This window comes from Delphinapterus leucas, chromosome 11 (genome assembly GCF_059928025.1).
Source record: "Delphinapterus leucas isolate spDelLeu-1000000601 "Yukka" chromosome 11, BTC_Dleu_Yukka2, whole genome shotgun sequence".
NCBI lineage: Eukaryota > Metazoa > Chordata > Mammalia > Artiodactyla > Monodontidae > Delphinapterus > Delphinapterus leucas.
Window position 1 is genome coordinate 63960692 of NC_143139.1, and position 23046 is coordinate 63983737.

The window sequence follows — 23046 nt, forward strand, 5'->3', positions numbered from 1 at the left end:
ATGAATAATCTCAAAAAACCATTCAAAGGTTGGTTGGGTGAAAAAAAGCATAAACATTTAAATTCTGCGGACTTTGGGTTTGGTTCCCACCTCTGTTTCTTGACAGCTGTGTGATATTCATCAACTTAAAACATTTGAAACCTAGCTTATAGGTAACTTACAGGGCTGTGTTATGTTTAAATGAGTTAATGTCTAAAAATAAAATTAAATCCTATCTGTTATCACATCATGCAAAATCATCACACTTAGAAAGCAATATTTAAGATAATGTGAAACAAAATACAGGCTATCTGGAATACCAGAAACTCACTTTGTGGAACCCTTGGAGATACTGAAAACAGATGGTCAGATTTCCTTCAGAACAAAAACGGCTGGGGTATTAAAAGCAGCTCATGGGACTGCTGATTAGGAAAAATACACTATATTTACTGTAAGATTTCTTTGGGGGGGGGAACTATGAAGATTTCACACAGGAGTCCCAAACTGAAAGAATATTAGGCTGTTTTTCAGATGGGTAACTTTTTTGAATGCTTCAGGGTTTAAAAAAAAAAAAAAAAGGGGGCAGGCTTTTATTTGCTTAACAATGGTTAATGATGTCCTTAAGCAATACAAAAGAGGTCAACATAGGAGATGCCACCTATTGAATGATGAAAATCGTTATAAATTACTTAAGTGAAAAATGGTAAACTGCCAGGTTTACTGAGATATATAATAACCTACAGCTTGGAGTCAATAAATAATTTTGGATAATTAATAAACCTCAAATTCAAGACATGATCCAAATGGATTTCTACAAAATTATTTGCATATGTGTGAATTTAAAAATCTAATAAAAGGTGTAAAACTTGTTAACCAAATTATCGGGTGCAACTTGGATGTGGTATATTAGATGGATAGGATTCTATCTGGGTTAGAATGATTCAATGTTAACTGAATTCAGCAGACAAATTTGACAGTCTCATAATTATCTTGGATTCTGAGTTTTGTCAAAAGCCAAACCACAGAAGAGATTGAGGCGGAGAAATAGTTCATTTTAAAAATTTGATGTTTTAATTAAAGCCCTTGTCTTTAAATTAGAAGCTAATGAGAACATAGTAATCAAAGAGACAAAGAAATTTCATCAGCAAGAGCTGAATACATTTAGTGTTCAAACTTAATGTACATTGTTTTATTTACTGTAGAAAAACTAGTATCAAGAAGTTGTTTTAACCAATACATGGATTTTTCATGTATTCAATACATGAATTTTTAAAATTCGAAACGTCAGTGCAGCCTTAAAAAAGAAGTTCTGTCATACAGGTGAATCTCAAGGCCATTATGGCAAGCAAAATAAGCCAGTCACAAAAGGCCAAATGCTATATGATTCCACTCATATGAAGTGTCTGAAGTTGTCAAAATCATAAAAACAGCAAATAGAAAGGTGGTTACCAAGGGCTAGGGGAGTGGGGAGGGGAAATTAGTGTTTACCAGGTAGTTTTAGTAGCACAAGATGAAAAATCCTAGAGATCTGCTGCAAAACAATGTGAATATGCTTAACACTATTAAACCATACACTTTAAAGTGGCCAAGATGATATATTTAATATTATGTTTTTACCACAATAAAAAAAACCCCCACAAAGTCAGAAAACCACTGAAATAGTTGTTTCTTGAAAATTCAAATGAATTACTCAAGGCCATCCAATGAGACAGAAATTATGAAAACTAAGCTACCTGAACTTTTCAAAGATGGGTAAGAGAACATTGTACTATTAACTTCAAAAATAAATGCAGACTTCCTTGGTGGCACAGTGGTTAAGAATCTGCCTGCCAATGCAGGGGACACAGGTTTGATCCCTGGCCCAGGAATATCCCACATGCCGCGGCGCAACTAAGCCCGTGTGCCACAACTACTGAGCCTGTACCCTAGAGCCCATGAGCCACAACTACTTAGCCTGCGTGCCATAACTACTGAAGCCCACACGCCTACACAGGCCGTGCTCCGCAACAAGAGAAGCCACCGCAATGAGAAGCTTGCGTACTGCAACAAAGAGTAGCCCCACTCGCCACAACTAGAGAAAGCCCACATGCAGCAACAAAGACCCAACGCAGCCAAAAATAAATAAATTAATTAAATATATTAAAATATATATTAAAATAAATAAGTAAATGAATGCTATTTTCTTTTGGAAGCCTCTGAGCAACATAAAATCAGTGTAAATAACCTTATGCATCTTTAGTGGGAATGCACTTTCCTATTTCATATTTGAAGTTCTATATCACAATAAAAAACAGTTGAAAGTAACTATAACAGTAAGAATCCAAACAAAAGTTCTGACCTGGAACTTTTGAAAGTTTTCTTTAAAATAACAGTTCTTTCCTTCAGCACCTGACAAATGTTGTGCCACTTCCTTCTGGTCTCCATGTTTCTGATGAGAAGTCTGCTTTAATGCAATGCCCCCTGCCCCAATGTTATAGTAGTTCCTTTCTCATTGCCTTCAAGATTTTTACTTTGTCTTTTGTTTTCAGAACTGCTTTGGTTTATCCTGTTTGGAATCTGCTAAACTTCTTGAATCTGTAGGTTTATATCTTTTGCCAAGTTTGAGTAAGTTTTTAGCCATCATTTATTATTTCTTTAAATACTTTTCCAGCCATGCCCTCTTTCTCTTCTTCTGGGACTCCAATGGCAAAAATGTTAGCTCTCTGGTATACTCCCACAGGCCCCTGAGGCTCTGTTCATTTTATTTTAGTCTATTTTCTCTCTGTTGCCCAGATTTGGTAATTTCTGTTGTTCTGTTTTTCAGCTCACCAATTCTTTCTTCTATCCCCTCCATTCTGCTGCTGAGTCTATCTGCTATTTATTTTGGTTACTGGATTTTTCAGTTCCAAAATTCCCATTTGGTTCCCCTTCATATCTTCTATTTCTTTGCAGACCTTTTTTGGCTGAGACTTTTTTTCATTTGTTTGAAGCATACTTGTAATTGGTTGTTGAAGCATTTCTGTGATAGCCACTCTATAATCTCTGTCAAATAATTTTAAGATTAATATCTCTGTAATCTTAATGCTGGTCCCTATTGTCTTTTTTTGCAGTACGCGGGCCTCTCACTGTTGTGGTCTCTCCCGTTGCGGAGCACAGGATCTGGACACGCAGGCTCAGCGGCCATGGCTCACGGGCCCAGCCGCTCCGCGGCATGTGGGATTCTCCCGGACCAGGGCACGAACCCATGTCCCCTGCATCGGCAGGCAGACTCTCAACCACTGCACCACCAGGGAAGCCCCCTATTGTCTTTTTCATTCAATTTGAGATGTTCCTTGATATGACAACTGATTTTCAATTGAAATTGGAACACTCTGGGCATTATATTATGAGACTCTAGATTGTGCTTAAATCTTCTATGTTAGCTGACTATACTTGGCCCTGCTCTAGCAGAAAAGATGGGGAGATGCCATCTCATTATTACAAGGTAGGGGTAGAAGTTCAGGTTCCCCACTCAGCCACCATTGACACTAGCGATGCAACAGCTCCTTGTTACTTCTGACTCCTCACCAAGCCTTCACTGATACCTCCCTGGCTAAGGAGGCTATGGGTGCCTCACTACTACACCCTATGTGGCCTCCACTGACACCATAAGGGGAGAAAGAGGCCTCTTTACTGATGGGTGGTGGTGAAAGTATTTACTCTCTACCAGGCTTCTTCTGACTCCACCCCAGTGGGGAGGAGTAGGAGCTCCTTTTTACTGCCAGGTGGGGGTGTAAGTCCAGGCTTCCCACGTGGTCTCCAGTGCCAGTTAGGGTAGGGCTAGTTAACTATCCGATGGGGATGAAAATCTCGGCAGGTTCTGTATCTGGCCTAATCTGACATCATGACAGCAGAGGTGCTAGGATACCTCATGATAGCCTGGTAATGTTGGAAGTCTACGCTCCCTACCTGGCCTTTACTAGTGAGGGTATGGGTGGGACCAAGGTTTTTTTCTGCAGTGTTTGGCTGGAGTAGTATTTTTTTTTTTAAAGGTTTTAGGGTGCCCCTCTCCTAGTGTTTGGCTAAAGAGGTTAGGGTTTTGTTGGGGCTTTTTTGGGGGGGCAGTGTGGGGCCATTGGTGCTTCTGGGTTATCAGCTTCCTCAGTTCCAAGTGTGGTATATCTGAGGCAAAGAGAAAAGCCAGAAACTTACTCCTGTCATTCTTTGGATCCTGAGATCCGTAGCTGTTCTGTCTTCTCTCTATCTTATAGAGTCTTTGTATATTTTATATATCATGTTCAGGGTTTTTAGTTGTATTCAGCAGGAGAAAAAACAGGAAAAACGTATCTATTCTATTTTCCAAGAAGCAGAAATTCTCATTTTTAATTGTCAGGAAATTGTAATGTTTTTAACATTACCAATTTTAACCTTTTAAAAAATTTCATTTTGTCAAAATCCCACAGGTAGAAGTATTATTTTTATATATAAACCCTGTTACTAGTCCAGTAACATGGACTAATGTACCTTGCCAAATACTGTGCTAAATTTCTGACATCGTGGTTTCACAATTATGCTACAGATAAAATTAATTATGCCGATAGCAAAGACCAGGCTATTGTGTGTGAGAGAAATGAATCTATCTGTGAAAGTGGGCTCTATTTTCCAGTTATCTAGGCACCCGGATTGTCAAAACAAAACAAAACACAAAAACAAATTCAAAATGTGCAGAAGGATTTAAATTCCTCTCTTCTCTTTGCAAAACCACCTTTAAATACAGGAAATTCTGTAGGCTCTGTCTTCAGCATTTCTTATTTCTCTTAATTATTCCCCAGAGCAGTGACTATACTTCTTTGACCATGCACTAGCTCCTGAAAATGCATATTTATTTATTAAAATCGATTACATGCACTACTGTCTTACTTTACTACTGTACCTCCCAATTCCCAGAGGCAAAAATCCTACTCATTGTGTAATAATTCTAAGACATACATTTTCCCCAAATTTTAATATTGCTGAAATCTTCTACAGTCTATTGACCTTACAATCAATGATGTCTCAGCAATGGACAATGGCCACGATATGGTTGTCATCATCTGTCTTCATGTAACCCCAGTCACAGCTATTCATATTGTTTTCAACTTCAACTGATTTATGTGCGTTCATACCTTTGATACCTTATTTACTGAGCTTAACTGTTACTTAAAATGTCTTCCTGGATGGTGTCTGAAACTTTTTGCTGATACCTTGTAGTAAGATCAAGAAAGCACCACCAACAACACTTGCAGAATGCTATCAGTGGCTTAGAAGAAAATCCCAAAGGCAACAATAAAACATTCTTAAGCAATGCTGCACCCAAGACACTACAATTAGATAAAGAATGATACTGTGTGTGTGGGGAAAAAAAACCCCAAGATGCTTAAAAACAAAAAACCACACACACTGTATTACAGGTTTTTTTTTTTAACCTTTTAAATTGATACATAAAATAATGACAATGTGTTACGACGATGGCATCTTAGATTTGATGAAATTCAGTTTACGCATTATAAACATACCCAAAGAAGTCCTGGCTTCCTATTGCACCTTTTTAATTGGCATCTCAAACTAGGCTTATTTAAATTCACATTCCACTACACTCGAATTTCCTCTGCTTCCCTCTATCTTGCTCTTTAATTCCTTAATACTAAAGTTAAAGGGCATCATTTTCTCAATTACAAAGGCTAGAAAGGGAGGCAGAATGGTGTAGTGTCTTAAAGTGCAGACTTGACAAGTTAGACTGTCTAGGTTCAAATCCTAGCTCTGCCAATTATCGTGTGATTTCTATGACTCAGTTTCCTCACCTATAAAATAAGAATTATAATACGGGCCAACCATCACTCATCCAAACCCAAATTTCAAAACTTTTCTTTTTTTAAAATAAATAAATAAATAAGTAAATATTTATTTATTTATTTATTGCTGCATTGGGTCTTCGTTGCTGTGCGCGGGCTTTCTCTAGTTGCGGCGGGCAGGGGCTACTCTTCATTGCAGTGCATGGGCTTCTCACTGCAGTGGCTTCTCTTGTTGCGGAGCACAGGCTCTAGGCACGTTGGCTTCAGTAGTTGTGGCACACGGGCTCTAGAGCGCAGGCTCAGTAGTTGTGGCTCATGGGCTTAGTTGCTCCATGGCATGTGGGATCTTCCCAGACCAGGGCTCGAACCTGTGTCCCCTGCACCGGCAGGTGGATTACTAACCACTGTGCCTCCAGGGAAGCCCTCAAAACTTTTCATATTTTAGAAATACAATATTGTAGATTATGCAACACCCTTATTGCGTCTGAGGCAGTACTCCATAACCAAACATGTTAATATTTTTGCAAAAAATAAGTTAAGTGGGGGAGAAACAAAGACTATAAATAGCCTCGTATCAGTTCAAGTCATGGTGAGTTGCCAAATGAGCCTACACCAAACTTACAATTTATTTTGTCATTTTTCAGAGTTTTGAGGGTTTGGAATTGTGCATCTGGGCCTGTGGGGTGGTGGCAGCAATATATTTTCATGTAATTGTTAGGATGACCAAAATTATGTATATTAAAGGACTTAGAGCAGTGACTGGCACACAGTAAGCACTCAATAAATGCTAGCTATTATCAGCATTATAACTACCTTTGATTTTTCCTCCCACCTTACTATCTAGATCCAGTGAATCACACCAGCCTTATTAATTTTATTTTCCAAATTTCTTTCAGATCTGCCCCACTTCCAAGCTCACTGCCACTGCCCTGTCTCTAACTCCCTAATCCCTAATCTGTTCAAACTCCCTAATCAGTCAAGAATTGTCTTCTTAAAATACAGAGAAGGATCATCATGTTCCTAAAAACGCATCATCACTAAAGGTCAGTTAGCAAGGCATACAAATTCCTCTGTGCTGTAGTCTCAGTTCCCTCTTCCTGTCTTATCAGTTACTCTCTCCATATACCACTAACACTCCTCTCCTCAAAAAACGACGACTCCAGGGGGCTTCCCTGGTGGTGCAGTGGTTGAGAGTCCGCCTGCCGATGCAGGGGACACGGGTTTGTGCCCCGGTCTGGGAAGATCCCACATGCCGCGGAGCGGCTGGGCCCGTGAGCCATGGCCGCTGAGCCTGCGCGTCCGGATCCTGTGCTCCGCAACGGGAGAGGCCACAACAGTGAGAGGCCCGCGTACTGCAAAAAAAAAAAAAAAAAACCAAAACAAAAAAACCAAAATACATAGTCTGCTTTACACTAACTATGTATCATTCTTGACAAGAAATATGTAAATAACCGAAATGCATGGATTTGCCAACTCTTCTTGGTGCTCAAATACCCACATATCAAAGTAAATAGGACAAATGACTACTTCACTCTCTCCTGCTCCTCTCATCTAGCTAGGTCTGCTCTAAGACCAAATGATCAGATGATTGTTTTCTTTATTAAATAATCCAGGAGAACCAAGAGCTTAGCTATTTTTCACTAAAAGTAGTGACCAAAGATAGAATCATGAATAACAACTACTAATTCAGCTAACTTTACTGATAACTAAATATATGCCATAGATTGTGCCAAGTGTCTTATAAACACTATCTCATCTAATCTTCACAATAATCTTATAGAATAGGGATAAGCGTTAACATTCCTATTTTAAAGATGAGGAAACAGAGGTTCAGAGAAGCTGGTAATTTGTCTAAAGTTAATAGCAATTAATTAGCAGAGTTAAGATTAAAATAGAGTTGTCTCATTTCTGAGCTTGATATTAGGAATATTGTAACGTTTCTCATAGGCATGGTGGTGCAATTTATATAGTTCTTAAATTGGTAGGAATTTCTGATTCTTTTACCAAAAATAACACCATTATTGAATTCCAGGCAGAGGAATCAGCAGGTGCAGACTATGAAGCAAGATGCTTAATTTGTTTAAAGGCTCAGCAAGGGGACCAGTTTGGCTAACAAAGAGAGCCTGGAGAATGTGGAGAAAATGACATCAGAGAGGTAACAGAGGGTCAAACCACAGCCTGTAGGCCACCAGAACTCCGGTTTCTAAATGCATTATAAACCCACTGGAGGGTGAAGGGCTTTGAATTAAAATGTGATGTTATTCCACTTGCAATACTTTAAAAGGATCATTCTGGCTGCTGTGCAGAAAACAGATGGGGGAAGGATGGTTATGGTTAGAATGATTCCAACTGCAATAATTTCAGTGAAGAACAGTGTCCAGGATCAGGGAGAAATGAAAGAGGTGACGAAACAGTTAGATACTGGATATATTCTAAAGGATAAGCCAAGAGAAATCTTGAGGATTCTGTTGTATGTTTATGAAATAAAGGTTATAGTGAAGAAGAAAAGCCATGCCATAAATAAGCCACCACAAATATTTTTAAAAATTATATCCTTAAATAGCTGATTCTTTAATGATCAAATAACAAAGCTAATGAAACTTTTTCCATGCTGTAAATAAGACCATGAAGATGTCACTGAATGTCACTACCAGTATATTATAATGATATGAAATCTTCAGCAATGTCTTCAAAACTACTCCAAACATGAAGAAAAATATGTTAAATGTACTAATTAATCAACATTCCATTCTATATATTATAAAACTACATAATGCTAGCCTAACACAGGGCTAATTTTCTCTGCTATTGAAAAAGTTTAATACAAACACTAAAGCTACTCAAGATAAAAGCATTCCTTAAACATCTGTGGCAGAAGGCTAAAAAAGAAATGTAGTGACAAAATTTAAAAGAGACAAAAGAGATTATAACCACATCAATAACCAAAGTGATAATAAAATAAATCATTTAAGTTTTATTATTCAAATACAAAATTTTTTTTTATTCTTATAAGTCATAGGAATTTTTGTTTATGTGAAAAATAAAGACAATGCCAAGGCTAAAGTTACAGTCATTCAAATAAATAACATTCACTGGTCCATCAAGAAGGACAAGCTGAATAAACTACAATGACACTGCACAGTAGAGTACTAAATACTACACCTGAAGAGAACAATGAGAAATAGCTCTATAACCCACTATATAGTGGTCTCCAGGATAGACTGTTAAGTGAAAAAAGAAAACTGGAGAAATAGTGTATGATAGTCTTTCATTTATCTGCAAAGAGGGAATAATACTTATATTAAAACACAAACTGGGATAAAATATAAAATTTTAAAATGTTACCCATAGGAAATAGGGTGGTAGAGTAGGGACTGCCGTTAGAACCTGGTATTTTATGTAAATTATAAAACAAAATTAAACTAAACAAAAAACAAACTTAAACAATGAACTTAATGGTATATCTAGTTAGTGGCATAACCACACAGAAAAGAATTATTCCAAGTGCCTTCAGCACACACAGTAATTTGATGGTATATTCCAAGTGGGATACCATAAGGACAAAAAGAAATGTCACCCCCCTCACCCCTGCCAAAAAAACGAAAACAAAACCCCAAACTTCAAACTGCTTTCAGTAATCATTATTATTGTGGTACTGTTATAAGCAATCTAATGTATATGTAATATATGATGAAGCAAATTAGTATTATGTGTTATTTTAATTCTACAGTTCTTGGCAACAAAGTAGGGGAGAAAAGAAATATTGATACAAGATAGAAGAGGTTAAAGAAAGACACCCTGATGCTGAATTTGAATTTGAAAGAATGATCAATGCAGCAGCAATGAGCACTTCTAGCACCCATTACAAGGAACAGGTTTCCTTAGAGAAATGGCAATTCCAGACCCAGGGCAGGAAATATAAAAGATGAGTCTGGAACATTTTTATACTACTAAAGAGCAAGGAAGCTTTTAAAGGTCACTTTATTTGGTCATGTCCCAAGGTCTCAGAAGCCAACATGAAGAGACTCTTGTAGACCAAAGATGGTACAATTTGCTAATCAATAAGGGCAATAACTGCAATGGATTGAAATACATCAAGTACATTTAAATGCATGTGCTCAAGTTATTTAGATCTCAAAAAAATCTATTAGTCCTTTTTGAAGGTAACTAGTAAACCAACTCATTATTTTAAAAATCAGTATATGCAGGGAAAGAATAAAGAATATATCCTGTTTTCCTATAAAACTTGTACAAGGGGTAACCAAATAGTAGATATGAGGCAGTTTCCTTTACAAAAATATTTCAGCTAATAAAAAAGAAAGACAAAGTTTAAATGCTGCCATCGTAAAACTCCTGTCTTCATCTAATTATTTCTTCATCTCATTATTCTTTTATCTATTATTTCTTTATTTTATTTGTTATTATTTCTTGGTTATTGAAAGCCAAGTCAGAGGACTTGGTTTTCAATGTTTTGCACATAATTTAAATATATAATTCAGTTATACTTAATGGCTAGAGTTATAATTAACCGATCATTATAGACTGAAACAATAAATTGAATACATAATTTCTTGGGCTCCATAATCATTCTAGTATGTCCAGAAGTCATAGTTCTAGTATGTCCAATTTTACTTCTAGTCCATAGCCCAATGACATTCAACTACAACTTTTAGGGAAGAATACCTTGATGTGACAGTGAGAATTTTATACTGCCTATATTAGTTTGCTAGTATTACCATAACAAAATACCATAGACAAAGTGGCTTAAACAATAGAAATTTATTTTCTCATAGTTCTAGAGGCTGGAAGACCAAGATCAGGGTGTTGGCATGTTTGGTTTCTTCTGAGGCTTCTCTCCTTGGCTTACAGATGGCCACCTTCTAACAGTGTCCTTACGTTATCTTTTCTCTCTGTGTGCAAGACCCTGGTGCCACTTTTTGTGTCCAAATTTCCTCTTATAAAGATACAGTAAGATTGGATTAGGGCCCACCCTAAGGGCCTCATTTTAATTTAATCATCTCCATCTATACAGTCACATTCCAAGGTTCTGGGGCTTAGGCCTTCAACATATGAATTTTGTGGGGACATGATTCACAGTGTAACACTGTCAGTTCAGCACCCCAAAGGAAGAGAATAATGTTAATGCGTACATTTCAATATCTGACCCGTCAGTAAATAGTAAAACAATGCATATACTGACCATTAACACTATGCTCCCCAAACTCACTTCATTTACTCTTCCTCTAATCCACTCTGGTGAAGGGGCATTATTAAACAATCTCTCTTTTTGGTTTTCCCTAAGACTTCTACCTTATTCATAGCAGGGAGATGTTGAAAGTAATTATTTTGGTGAAAATGTGAGAAAATTGAGCCAGAATATGAAGAGCTATCATTCATCTATTCACTTGGCTTTTGCTAGGCTAGAGACAAGATGTGAAATTGTTAATTGTCTAGAAACTAAACTGCAACCTCACATTCTTTGTTCTACTGTCTCCAATAGAGGTCAAAAATTTAGAACTCGCTGTATCCTACCTAATCATCCACAAATCCTCATAGTGAACCATCTGTGCTTCACTGTTTTGTTTCACCTCTCAGTTCAATAGGGTTGAATTAGTACTATTCTGTGCAAAATGTAGTTGGTAAAGAAGCATGTAAACAACTGATATGTTAGAGATGATGATGAATCAGCCAGGAACATTAGAAGGGTTTCTGGAAGAAGTGATTCTAACACAAACTGCTGAAGTCTGGTAGTAGCTGGTCAAGTAAAGAAATGAGGCAAATGAATCACTATGAGCAAAGACACAATGATATGAACCAGCAGGGAATGCTGGGGAACTGAAAGTAGTCTATATTGACAGAGTAAAAAATGTAGAAAGCAATATGAGAAACAAGAGCTAGGAAGAAGGCAGATCATTCCCATTTTATAAATAATATTAATCTACATTCTCTACAAAGGTAGAGAATGGCAGAACCAGGATTTGCAAACAAATTTAACTCCAAATACATCACTTAGCAGAGTGACCCCATGGTTTATAACTGTTGTCTCTACGTCATTATTAATAGGGTCTTCCTTTACCCTATAAATGCTCTGATTTGGGAGGTATCTTTCACCCTACCTCTTAAGCCACCATGCTATATGTTTTCTAGACCCAAGAAAAGTAGGATTTTGGATTTCATTAACTTCTCTCACTCATTAGTGAAATTAATTACTGAAAGAGATAATGCTGGTGAAAATAATCATGCATTTAAAAGGGTTTTAGGCAATCATCACCTAACAAATAGCCCAGTATATACGAGAGTTGAACGGTCTTTTATAAAAATATTATCATTATTAAAAAAAAAGAATCTCAGAGGGCAGAAAGAGCAAAAAAGGAAAAGTCATTCATTCTTTTAATTTTAATTTTGTTCAAAGAAACTATAAATTTAAATATAGTTGACCTTTGAGCAACATGAGGGTCAGGGGTGCTGACTTTCCCTGCAGTTAAAAATCTGTGAATAACTTATAGTTGGCCCTCCACATAAGCAGACCCCCTGTACCTGTGGTTCCTCAGTATTCCTGGTTCCACAACAGCGGATTCAACCAACTGCAGATCACGTAGTACTGAAGTATTTACTGTTCAAAAAAATCCATGTGTGAGTGGAACCACGCAGTTCAAACCTGTGTTGTTCAAGGGTCAATTATACTTCAGTTATACCACAGCCATTAATGCCTATATAAAGGTAGTTAGATCAGCAAAACTATAGTCAACCTTGGTCAAAATAGGTCATTTTTGTTTGTATAAGTCCTATGAAACACATGTTCCGTATCCCACCTTCCAAAAAGAAGAAAAGTTGTAGTTACTCTACTGAAACTATTAACACCTGCAACAGACTGCCCAACCCTCCTCACACTTATTTCCTGGCATTAAAGAAACTGAATATGCCAGATACTTGCTTCTCCCAGCAAAGACATGGGCAAATTACCAAGCCCAGGCCAACATAAGTCCCTTAAGGGGAAATCTGCTATAGTCAGAGGGCTCTCTAAGGAAGGTTTCCCTCCTTGACAGTCACAGAATATGGAGAAGATACTTTCCACTCCCCAACCACTTTTTATTTTGCTCTTGGATGTGCATATGTAAAAACACAATTCAGGAGTTGTGGCAATCATCTTGTAACCAGGAGGGGACAAGGCTAAGAATAAAGTCTATATTGGGGAAAGGCAGGAGAAGAAAACACCTGAAGACTCCAAGCCCTGATGACAGCACTGAGCAGCTTAATAAATAAACCTGAATGCCCTTCCTCTAAACTATGTATTATCCTGTACAACAAGTACCCTTTCTCTTTACGTCAGTTTAAGTTTGATACTGTTACTTGCATCTAAAATCATCCCAACTGACACAATGGGTTGTTAATCAAGTCTACAAGAGGAAATTATTCAGGACAATTATTACTGTCTTTTCAAACTCAGAAGCATGAATTAGAAAGGAAACACAGGATTACACATCTGAAGAAAGAAGCTGGGTTTTCATTTTCCCAAAAAGATAAAAAAAAAAAAGGTCAAAAGTTAATACATACTGAGTATTTCCTATGTGCCAGGAACTATACTTGGTGGGTTATCTCAGTTAACCCTCACAACAAACCTAGAAAATATTATTCCCATTCTACAGAGGAGAAAGCTGACGATTATAAAAGTTAAGCAACTTGCCCAAGGTCATACCCCTTGAGAGTGGTTGAGGAAGCCTTCATAATCCACATTAGTTGACTTAAGAACCTAAGTACCAAATATTTAAGGACAGCTGAAGATAAATGCACCTTAGCTATTTTTTTCTATGAAGATGAAATCCAAGCCCTTTGTTGAGCATGAAAAGAACAGAAAGGAATGAAGAGAACCACAATTAAAATTATGAATAACCACTGTTGATTTACAATGGCAAAAAGAATCCTTCATTTTACACATAAAGAAATCAAAGCCCAGAAAGAGGAAACAAATTATCAAAAGGTGTAGCACAGTCAGTGTTAGAGTCAAATAGCTCAGATTTTCTGATTCCCAGAGCACTTTTCATTTCACCAAACACTGCCTCTCCTTTAAACTGGTATACTGTATCTCCAATACACATGGGGGCTGGGGGGGGGGCAGGCAGTGTATGTGTGCATGAAATGTACAAAGAAATAAAACTATGAAGACTTACTAAGAGAGATTCACAGAGTAGGACTACCATATTTATTCAATATTTATTAGCTGATAAGCTTTGATGAGAGCAGATAGACAATAAAAATGTTTATGGTGCTGGATACACAGCAACAAGAAAAAATAATTTGATGAAAAAATTATTTTGTCAGGACATGTATACTTCCTTGTTAAATTTTTCAAGAATCAAATTTTCTCAGAAAGTACTCCCCTATTAAAGGTAGTTAAGAATACAATGACTATTTTTCATTAAATTTTCATGTTTTTAGAAAACAATCTTAATAAAAACTAAGCATAAATATACTGAATAATTGGAGAATTATGTATCATATTCTTTCTTTAGCAAAGTAACCTAATTCAGAATCGTTGTTAATTTCCCCTAACAATTCATGATTACATAGGGATATACTAGATTGCTAAATATTAACCTTGAATCATTTGACAATACATGTACTCAAAAGAAAAGGAGATGGGGCTGGAGAATGTGTACAATTACTCATATCAATTTAAAGTACCAAAAGTCAAAGATGGTAGGGAGACAAGAAGATGATCTCGCACCAAGAGACAATATTTGGATTCCCATGATCTACTTATTCTCTTTCCTGGGAAGAATTATTTTTATGAATTAAGGTAATATAAGAGTTCACTCATTTATCTATAACAACAATTTCTATAAAATCTCAAGTCTCTAAATAGTATTTGGATAAAAACAAACACAGAACTAGCTTACTCTGCAATATCAAGATATCCACAAGAAGCAGCTGCATGTAGTGGTATCCAGCCTTCATTATCAGGTTGATTAATATTTGCTCCATTTTCTACCAGAAACTTCACCATATCAACATTGTCATCAATGCAAGCCTAAAAACAAAACAGAAAGCAGGATTAGAAAAATTTTGAATCAATACTCCCAACAACACATCAACAGAATAAAATTCCTATTTTGAAGCTTTTATAACATATTTTCTATAAGGTAGTCTCTTGCCATCTTGATTGTACTGCTATGAAGTAGGCCAATGGTACTACCTAAATTTTAATAGTCCTTGCTTAGATACCCATATAACAATACTGTATGTGACTAGACTTTTTATGCCAACCCCATGAGGAAAACAAGTACATGTCAACATGGAAACAAGTACCAATAATATCCTCTATAGCAGTGGTTCCCAAACTGTGGTCTGTTCAGGGAGTGGGATCCCTTCAGGGAGGTGACAAGGTCAAAACTATTTTCAAAATAATACTAAGATGGTACTTCCCCTTTTCACTGTGTTGACATGTGCACTTGAGGATGCAAAAGCACTAGTGGTAAATATGTTTCTGTCTAAGAATAAATCAAGGCAGTGGCAAAAAAAAACAAAAAAAACACCCCACAGCACTTTACTGTCCTTGTATTCACCACTCTGCACTCACAGGTTTTTTTTCTTTCCCAAGCTATTTTTACTTATGAATGTCCTTGACAATGCAGTAAAAACTATAAATTTTATTAAATTTTGACTCTTCAATATACATCTTTTAAATACTCCATGGAATAAGGAAGCATGCATAAAGCATTTCTTCCAAATATAATGACAGCCCTGAGGAAAAACACTTGTGCAATTAATTTGCAAGCCGATCTAGCCACTTTTTCCATGGAACATCATTTTTTAAAAAAATTTTTATTGGGGTATAGTTGATTTACAATGCTGTGTTAGTTTCAGGTGTACAGCAAAGTGAATCTGTTATACATATATCCACTCTTTTTTAAAAATTCTTTTCCCATATAGGCCATTATGGAATATATTTTTACTTAAATGGCAAACTATAGTTAGTCTAACTTGGATGTTGGCAGAAATTTTCTTGAAAATGAACAAAGTCTGTCAAAAAAACTAACAGTATTTGTTGCCAATGATAAAATTCAAGATTTCAGGAGTAAATGAATTAGTTATTTTAATTAAAAAATGCCATTTATATAACATGGGTAAAGTATTGCTTTAATTCATTTAAAAATGAATTAATGAATATATAGAGTCCTCTGTTTTACCCTCTAGTACTGTAAATATTAATATATACAACCCACAGAAACAAAGCTCTTTGAAGTCCTTCATAATTTTTAAGAGTATAAAGGGGTCCTAAGATGAAAAATTTTGAGGACCGCAGCCTATAGTAAATAAGAAGGGAACTTTTTTCAATGCTTACTTTGTGCCAAGTAGTATGATTGGTGCTTTATATATTTTACTGATTTGTATATATTATCCTCACAAAATCCCTCATGAGAATGGGAATTTTGCTGTATCCCCAGCACCTTTTACCATTCTTTGCATGTGGTAGGGGCTCAATAAATGAATAAATGAACAAGAAAGCTAAGATTCAAAGAGATCAAGTAGCCTGAATAAGCCACAGAGATGGGAAATGATAGAGCTGAGATTCTATCACAGATGTTCAGATTCCAAAAAATAAGCTCCTTCCACACTTAACACCATATCCACAGATGTTCCTATTTCAGCAACTATTTCTCACCTATTTTGCAGTCTCTGAAACAGGATATCATACACTCTAGTCACTTAATAAGTGCTTGCTGTATAAATAAAACCAATTTTCCTATATCTATCACAGAAGCAAAAGAAAACAGTTTTAGTAGCTTTTTCCTAGGGGGGAAAAATGACAAATTTGGTGTCAAGAAAAGCACTAAGGACAAAGTACTTTACACCTAAAGTGGAAAAACACTGACAAGTGTTTGGCTGTAGGCTCTAGTTCTGGCTCTGCCACAGATTTTATAGCTGTGAACAAGTAATTTAAACTTTTGGGGCTCTGTCTTTCAAGTGGAGGAGAGAAGCTGGTGGGTTACATATCTCTAAAATTCCCTAACATATTTAACATTCTTATATATCCATGATTCTTCTCTTTGGAACAAGTTACAGGCAATCTGAAGGCAAGATCCCAAAGTGCCCAAACAGTACTTTACACATAGCAAATGGTAAATGAGTATATGTAAACAACATTCATATAAAGTTTAAGTATATACTGCTTGGGAAAAGAACTGTGTTTTTCAAGGAGCAGTGGTTAAAGGGTAGGAGAGATTTGAGAACCACAGCTATCTAATAACAAGAAACATCAAAATTCTACTGTATTATGAAGTAGTTTATAAAATGTTATTTGAGATAGCTAATGACTCACAGTGGCTTGAAATAATATTAGATCTATTTATAAGTTTAAGCATTAATTTTCCTTGAGAAAAGATATTAAATTGTATTCTCCTCTCTCTCAACCTCTTTTAATTCCTACAGGCTCCAAAACAGTATTCTGATTTTATCATTGATATAAAAATATAAAACTCTACCTGATAAATGTTTTCTAATACAAATATGATTATTGTTTTTAAAAAATGGAGAAAAACATTAAAACAAGAAATTATAATATATATGGGAAATGCTCACAATATATTAAGTTTTTTAAAAAGGATACAAAAGTTCGCCTAATATGATTCTAATTTTACTTTAAAATCTACACAAAAGACTAGAAGAATATATAAGTTAATAGTCATTATCATTGGTTGTGTGACTATGAATAATTTTTATTCTTTAAATTTTTCTTTATTTTCAAAATGTGTACAATGAATAGGCAGTGTTTACATAAAAAGAAAATCTAAGCCTTGATTCTTAAATGAAAAATATTAAATCTACTGTATGGATATGGAGAAAAAACTAATTGCTGATAAAAGTGTAAAATTCATATAACCCCTTCAGAAAACGATTTGACAGTATCTACTGAAGTTATATAGAATTGATAAATAAATGGGGTGGGATGTATGTATATATGGGGAGAGTCTACTCATGTAATAGAATCCTATACATCAATGAAAAAAGAACAACAAACAAAAAGAACAAACTAATGCTACCTTCAACAACATGGATAATCCCTGCAGACATAATACATGAACGAAAAAACTAGATACAAAGGATACAAACTGTAAATTTCCAGGCAAAACTAATCCCTGGTTATAAAGCTCAGAATCCTGGTAAATTTGTGGGGAAATAATAGGAGGGGCACGAGTGAGCTTTTTGGAAGACTGGAAATGTTCCCTACCTTTCTGATTTTTTACATAGGCATACATATATGTAAAAATTCACTGAATTATATGCTGTGTACTTCATTGTATGCAAATTATACCTCATTTAAAAAAAAAGAAAAAGAAAAAAATAGGCTACCATGTATTAAAAGCCTACTGTATATTATCTCCAGTATAAAGCACTTTATCTTTCTCTAAATTGCACATGCTAAAACATGTCTTCCTTTAATTTCTATCCCCTGCCTCCCGAGGCCCCATGTATCAAATGGAATCTCTCTTTTAACTGATAATCTTTAAATACTTTGAGTTCTCCCCACTGCCCAAATTCTCACATATTCTTTTATAGGCTAAGTATCCCTAATTTCTCTGGCGATTCCTCATATTATATATGCTAAAAATTATATATGCTAAGGCCCTAGAAATACAATGAAGGGAAAAGATCACATAGTATAGGAGGCTAGTCCATAAACAACAACGTAAGGGTATAAGAGCAGTGGGTAGAAAGTACTAAAATATCACTGGGAACATAAAGAGATCTTGTGATTAAGACAGTCCATAAAGGAGAATACATTTTTGGAAGTGTAAGTTCCAAAAGTTTTACACTTTTACCAAAGTTTTACACTTTTACCAATAACAGATGATTGTGTGAAGACACTTTTGTCATTTAATCCCAGGTACAGGCAGCTTTGTCAACTTGAACTATAAACTATCTCAATAAACTAGTTCAAGTACATAAAACATCTGTTTTTATTGAAAAGGGGGCCTAGTTATTTTTCTCAGCAAGTTAGCGCAAGGACAACCTTTGTTCCCCACTCATGTTTAGGAAAAAGTTCAAAAGCCTAATAACAAAGAATTGAATTATAAAGGGGCTACACAAAGTTGGCTCTAAGAAGACAGAGTCCATGCCTTAAAGACAGATTCTGGGTGAGGCACGTGGAGTTGAAAAATCATTAAATTTCATTCCTAGAAGAGATAAAAACAAATGTGTTTAGCAACCATTCAATTCAATTGAGTAAAATCACAATTACAAAATAAACAGCATTTGAAATAAATTCTAACACTTATATTCCTTTTCATGAACAGACTCTAGAGCCAGATTGTCTGGGATTAATCTAGTTCTGCCAGTAGGCTGGTTGTTGTTGGGTCTATTATATAACATCCTGTGTGCCACAATTTCCTCTGGAAAATGAGGACAACAATAATACCTACTTCAAAAGTTTACTATGAGAGGTATATGAATTAATATATAAACCACTTAGAGCAGTATCTGTCGAATAGTAGGTACTATTATGTTTATATCAATACATAATCCGAATGTTCAATCATCCCCATTAAAATTTTTTTCTTTTTCAATTCTCATCTAAAACTTACTATTTGATCCCTTTAAAATTACAAAACAAAGTTAAATGGTGGAGACTTGTCAAATATTCTTTGTAGTACCACTTTTGGTAAAAGTCCTATCTACTAATGATTTCTAAGAGGATGATTAAATTTTAAAAGATGCATTAAGAAAATTTTAGGGATCAAACCTCCTTCCAACAAACTTTTACATATAGAAGTTTTAAATAAGCTCATTCATACAAATTACATACAACACAAGAGAGTAAAACAAAGGAAAAGATTTAGTTGTATAAATGTAATTATACCAACTTAGGTGAAAATATAATTATAGTCAATTAGATGAAATGCTTACAATTTGCACCTAATCATTACTAACACAGTTAATTATTGAAAGGTAAAAGACAAATTAATCTGAATACAGAAGTTCTCTAAAACAATTTCTACTTCCTTGAAACAACTCTTTATGACTCTTAGCAAGGAAAACTCAGTTCTACTCAACTGATAGGAACAGAAATTTGTAGATATACCAGAAAATAGTCCATGCCCTAAGCATTCAGGGTGACACAGATGTCAGTGAGTATGTGTAAAGAGGAAGTAAACTGGAGATGTCCAAACAAGTTTTTGTTCTATTTTAAAGAAAACTTGGACATATCAAAGGAGGAATCACAGGTGTAGTTTATACAAGAAAAATAATGAAGAACTCCGAGCAGCATTCCCATACTAAACAATAAAAAATATCGAAAAAAAAAATCGATAAATACCTTGGTCTTGCATTGAGACTGGCAAATAAATGAGTATGTACAATCTTAGGAGATCATCTATTATATTTAATAATGAAAACAAGTAAGTTCAGCACTGCATTTTAGTTCAATGATTTTTTTTTTTTGCCTTTCTTATCTTATTTCTTATAAGCAGGTAGGATCTCTAGACATAAAAATAAAGACCTTGCCTTAAAATAAATCATATGTTCAAATGATAAAAATGACTGGAAGAATAAAATTCAAAACACAGATTATACACAATGGCTAAACCATGGGAAATTCTCTATTGGGATTAAGAAAAATTCAGACTTACATAATATATATAGTATCCATAGGAGACACAATGCCTAACAAGGAGAAGATCCAATTTATCTTTGTGGATTGAATGAACTGGACAAGGCAAAAAGACTATAACAAAAATCTGAAAAAACTCTTTTGAGAAAAAATTTCTAAGGGAAAAGTCATTGGTATCTGTGGGAGACTGGTTCCAGTACTCCCTGCAGATACCAAAATCTGCGGACGCTCAAGTCCCTTATATAAAATGGGGTAGTATTTGATTATAACCTACGTACATCCTCCTGTATACTTTAAATCATCTCTAGATTACTTAAAATACCTAATACAATGTAAATGGTTGTAAATACAATGTAAATGTTATGTAAAGAGTTGAAAGCTTGCGGCAATTTCAACTTTTGCTTTTTGGAACTTTCTGGAATTTTTTTGTGGACTATTTTCAACTCTTGGTTAGTTCAGTCCTTGGATGTAGAGGACGGCCGACTATAATCGACACATTGCGTAAACATTCATACTTCATCTAACAAGTACTAAGTATTTGAATGAGAATGCCAAAAACTGGAAACCATAATTATTCCAAGATTAAAACACACCCTTTATCTACTCTTATTACACAGCTGTTATTTCCTTTATTGATAAAGATCTATAAAGTAGTAAGTCAAACCTAGATCTTTAGAGGCCAAAGACTTTTATTTGAGGACTCAGTAAGGGAAGAATATTACTTCTAGAGTTTAGAATCCTTATGGATATAAAAATGTTAAACTTCAGGATCATTCTTTGACAAATAACTTTTATGGACTGCCTACTATATATAAAGCAATGAGCCAGCCACTTTGGTGGATACAAGGACCAGCAGTAGAGAGTATATTCTTTTTGTTTCCTTTATGCACGCTGCCTGTCATATAGCAAGTGCATAATAAATACATGTAAAATGAATCAAAATAAAATGCAAACCTCTCCTTAATGAGCAGGTGTTTATGACCTAGTGTATGTGTACATAAAACTGTACTAAGTACTGTATAAGACATGCTGCCTTTATTACTGTTTCATGTGTTCCAGTCTTTTCTCACTACTGGATTATAATCTCTTAAGAATAGAAATTGTCTTATATATCCCACAATACCTAACAGTGCTACTCAGCAAATTTTTCTTAATGGACTAAAACAATTGATCATGTAGTACTGTTCTCAGGATGCTTATAATCTACTTAGGACAATAAGATAAGCAGATAAAGAAAAATACTAAGCAATTTAAAAGCAACATAGCATCAGTGCTGGGAAAACTGGACAGCGACATGTAAAAGAATGAAATTAGAACACTACTTAACACCATACACAAAAATAAACTCCAAATGGATTAAAGGCCTAAATGTAAGACCAGACACTATAAAACTCTTAGAGGAAAACACAGGAAAAACACTGACATAAATCATAGCAAGCTCTTTTTTGACCCACCTCCTATAGTGATGAAAATAAAAAAAAAATAAACAAATGGGACCTAATGAAACTTAAAAGCTTTTGCACAGCAAAGGAAACCATAAACAAGACAAAAAGACAACCCTCAGAATGGGAAAAAATATTTGCAAATGAAGCAAGGGACAAAGGATTAATCTCCAAAATATACAAACAGCTCATAGAGCTCAATATCAAAAAAGCAAACCACCCAATCCAAAAATGGGGAGAAGGCCTAAATAGACATTTCACCAAAGAAGACATACACTTGGCCAAGAGGCACACGAAAAGATGCTCAACATCACTGATTATTTTTTAAATTAATTAATTAATTAATTGATTATTTTTGGTTGCGTTGGGTCTTTGTTGCTGTGCACAGGCTTTCTCTAGTTGCAGTGAGTGCGGTGTGCGGGCTTCTCATTGCAGTGGCTTCTCTTGTTGCAGAGCACGGGCTCCAGTAGTTGTGGCATGCGGGCTCAGTAGTTGTGGCTTGTGGGCTCTAGAGCACAGGCTCAGTAACTGTGGCGCACGGGGTTAGTTGCTCCATGGCATGCGGGATCTTCCCGGACAGGGCTCGAACCCATGTCCCCTTCACTGGCAGGTGGATTCTTAACCACAGCACCACCAGGGAAGCCCCCAAATCACTAATTATTAGAGAAATGCAAATCAAAACTATGATGAGGTATCACCTCATGCCTGTCAGAATGGCCATTATCAAAAAATCCAGAAACAATAAATGCTGGAGAGGGTGTGGAGAAAAGGGAACCCTTTTGCACTGTTGGTGGGAATGTAAATTGATACAGCCACTATGGAGAACAGTATGGAGGTTCCTTAAAAAACTAAAAATAGAACTACCATATCACCCAGCAATCCCACTACTGGGCATATACCCCAAGAAAACCGTAATTCAAAAGGACACATGTATCCCAATGTTCACTGCAGCACTATTTACAATAGCCAGGACATGGAAACAACCTAAATGCTCAATGACAGATGAATGGATAAAGAAGATGTGGTACATATATACAATGGAATATTACTCAGCCATAAAAATAAACAAAATTGGGTCATTTATAGAGATGTGATGGACCTGGAGACAGTCATACAGAGTGAAGTAAGCCAGAAAGAGAGAAACAAATACCATATATTAACGCATATATGTGGAATCTAGAAAAATGGTACAGATGAACCTATCTGTAGGGCAGGAATAGAGACACAG

The 23046-nt window shown here is 35.6% G+C and overlaps 1 protein-coding gene across 10 annotated transcripts in view; it reads right to left on the bottom strand.

The window, feature by feature from the left end:
* The window catches only part of PPP1R12A (protein phosphatase 1 regulatory subunit 12A), a 149829-nt gene that overhangs the window by 76777 nt on the left and 50006 nt on the right, over window positions 1–23046 (bottom strand). For 9 of the 10 annotated variants that reach the window (XM_089921074.1, XM_089921071.1, XM_089921068.1 and 6 more), the window contains exon 2: window positions 14666–14796. In XM_089921074.1, coding sequence (XP_089777200.1) covers window positions 14666–14796 — 131 coding nt within the window. Of the gene's footprint in view, window positions 1–14665; window positions 14797–23046 lie in introns of those variants that run through there. The other variant, XM_089921072.1, reaches the window with a different exon arrangement.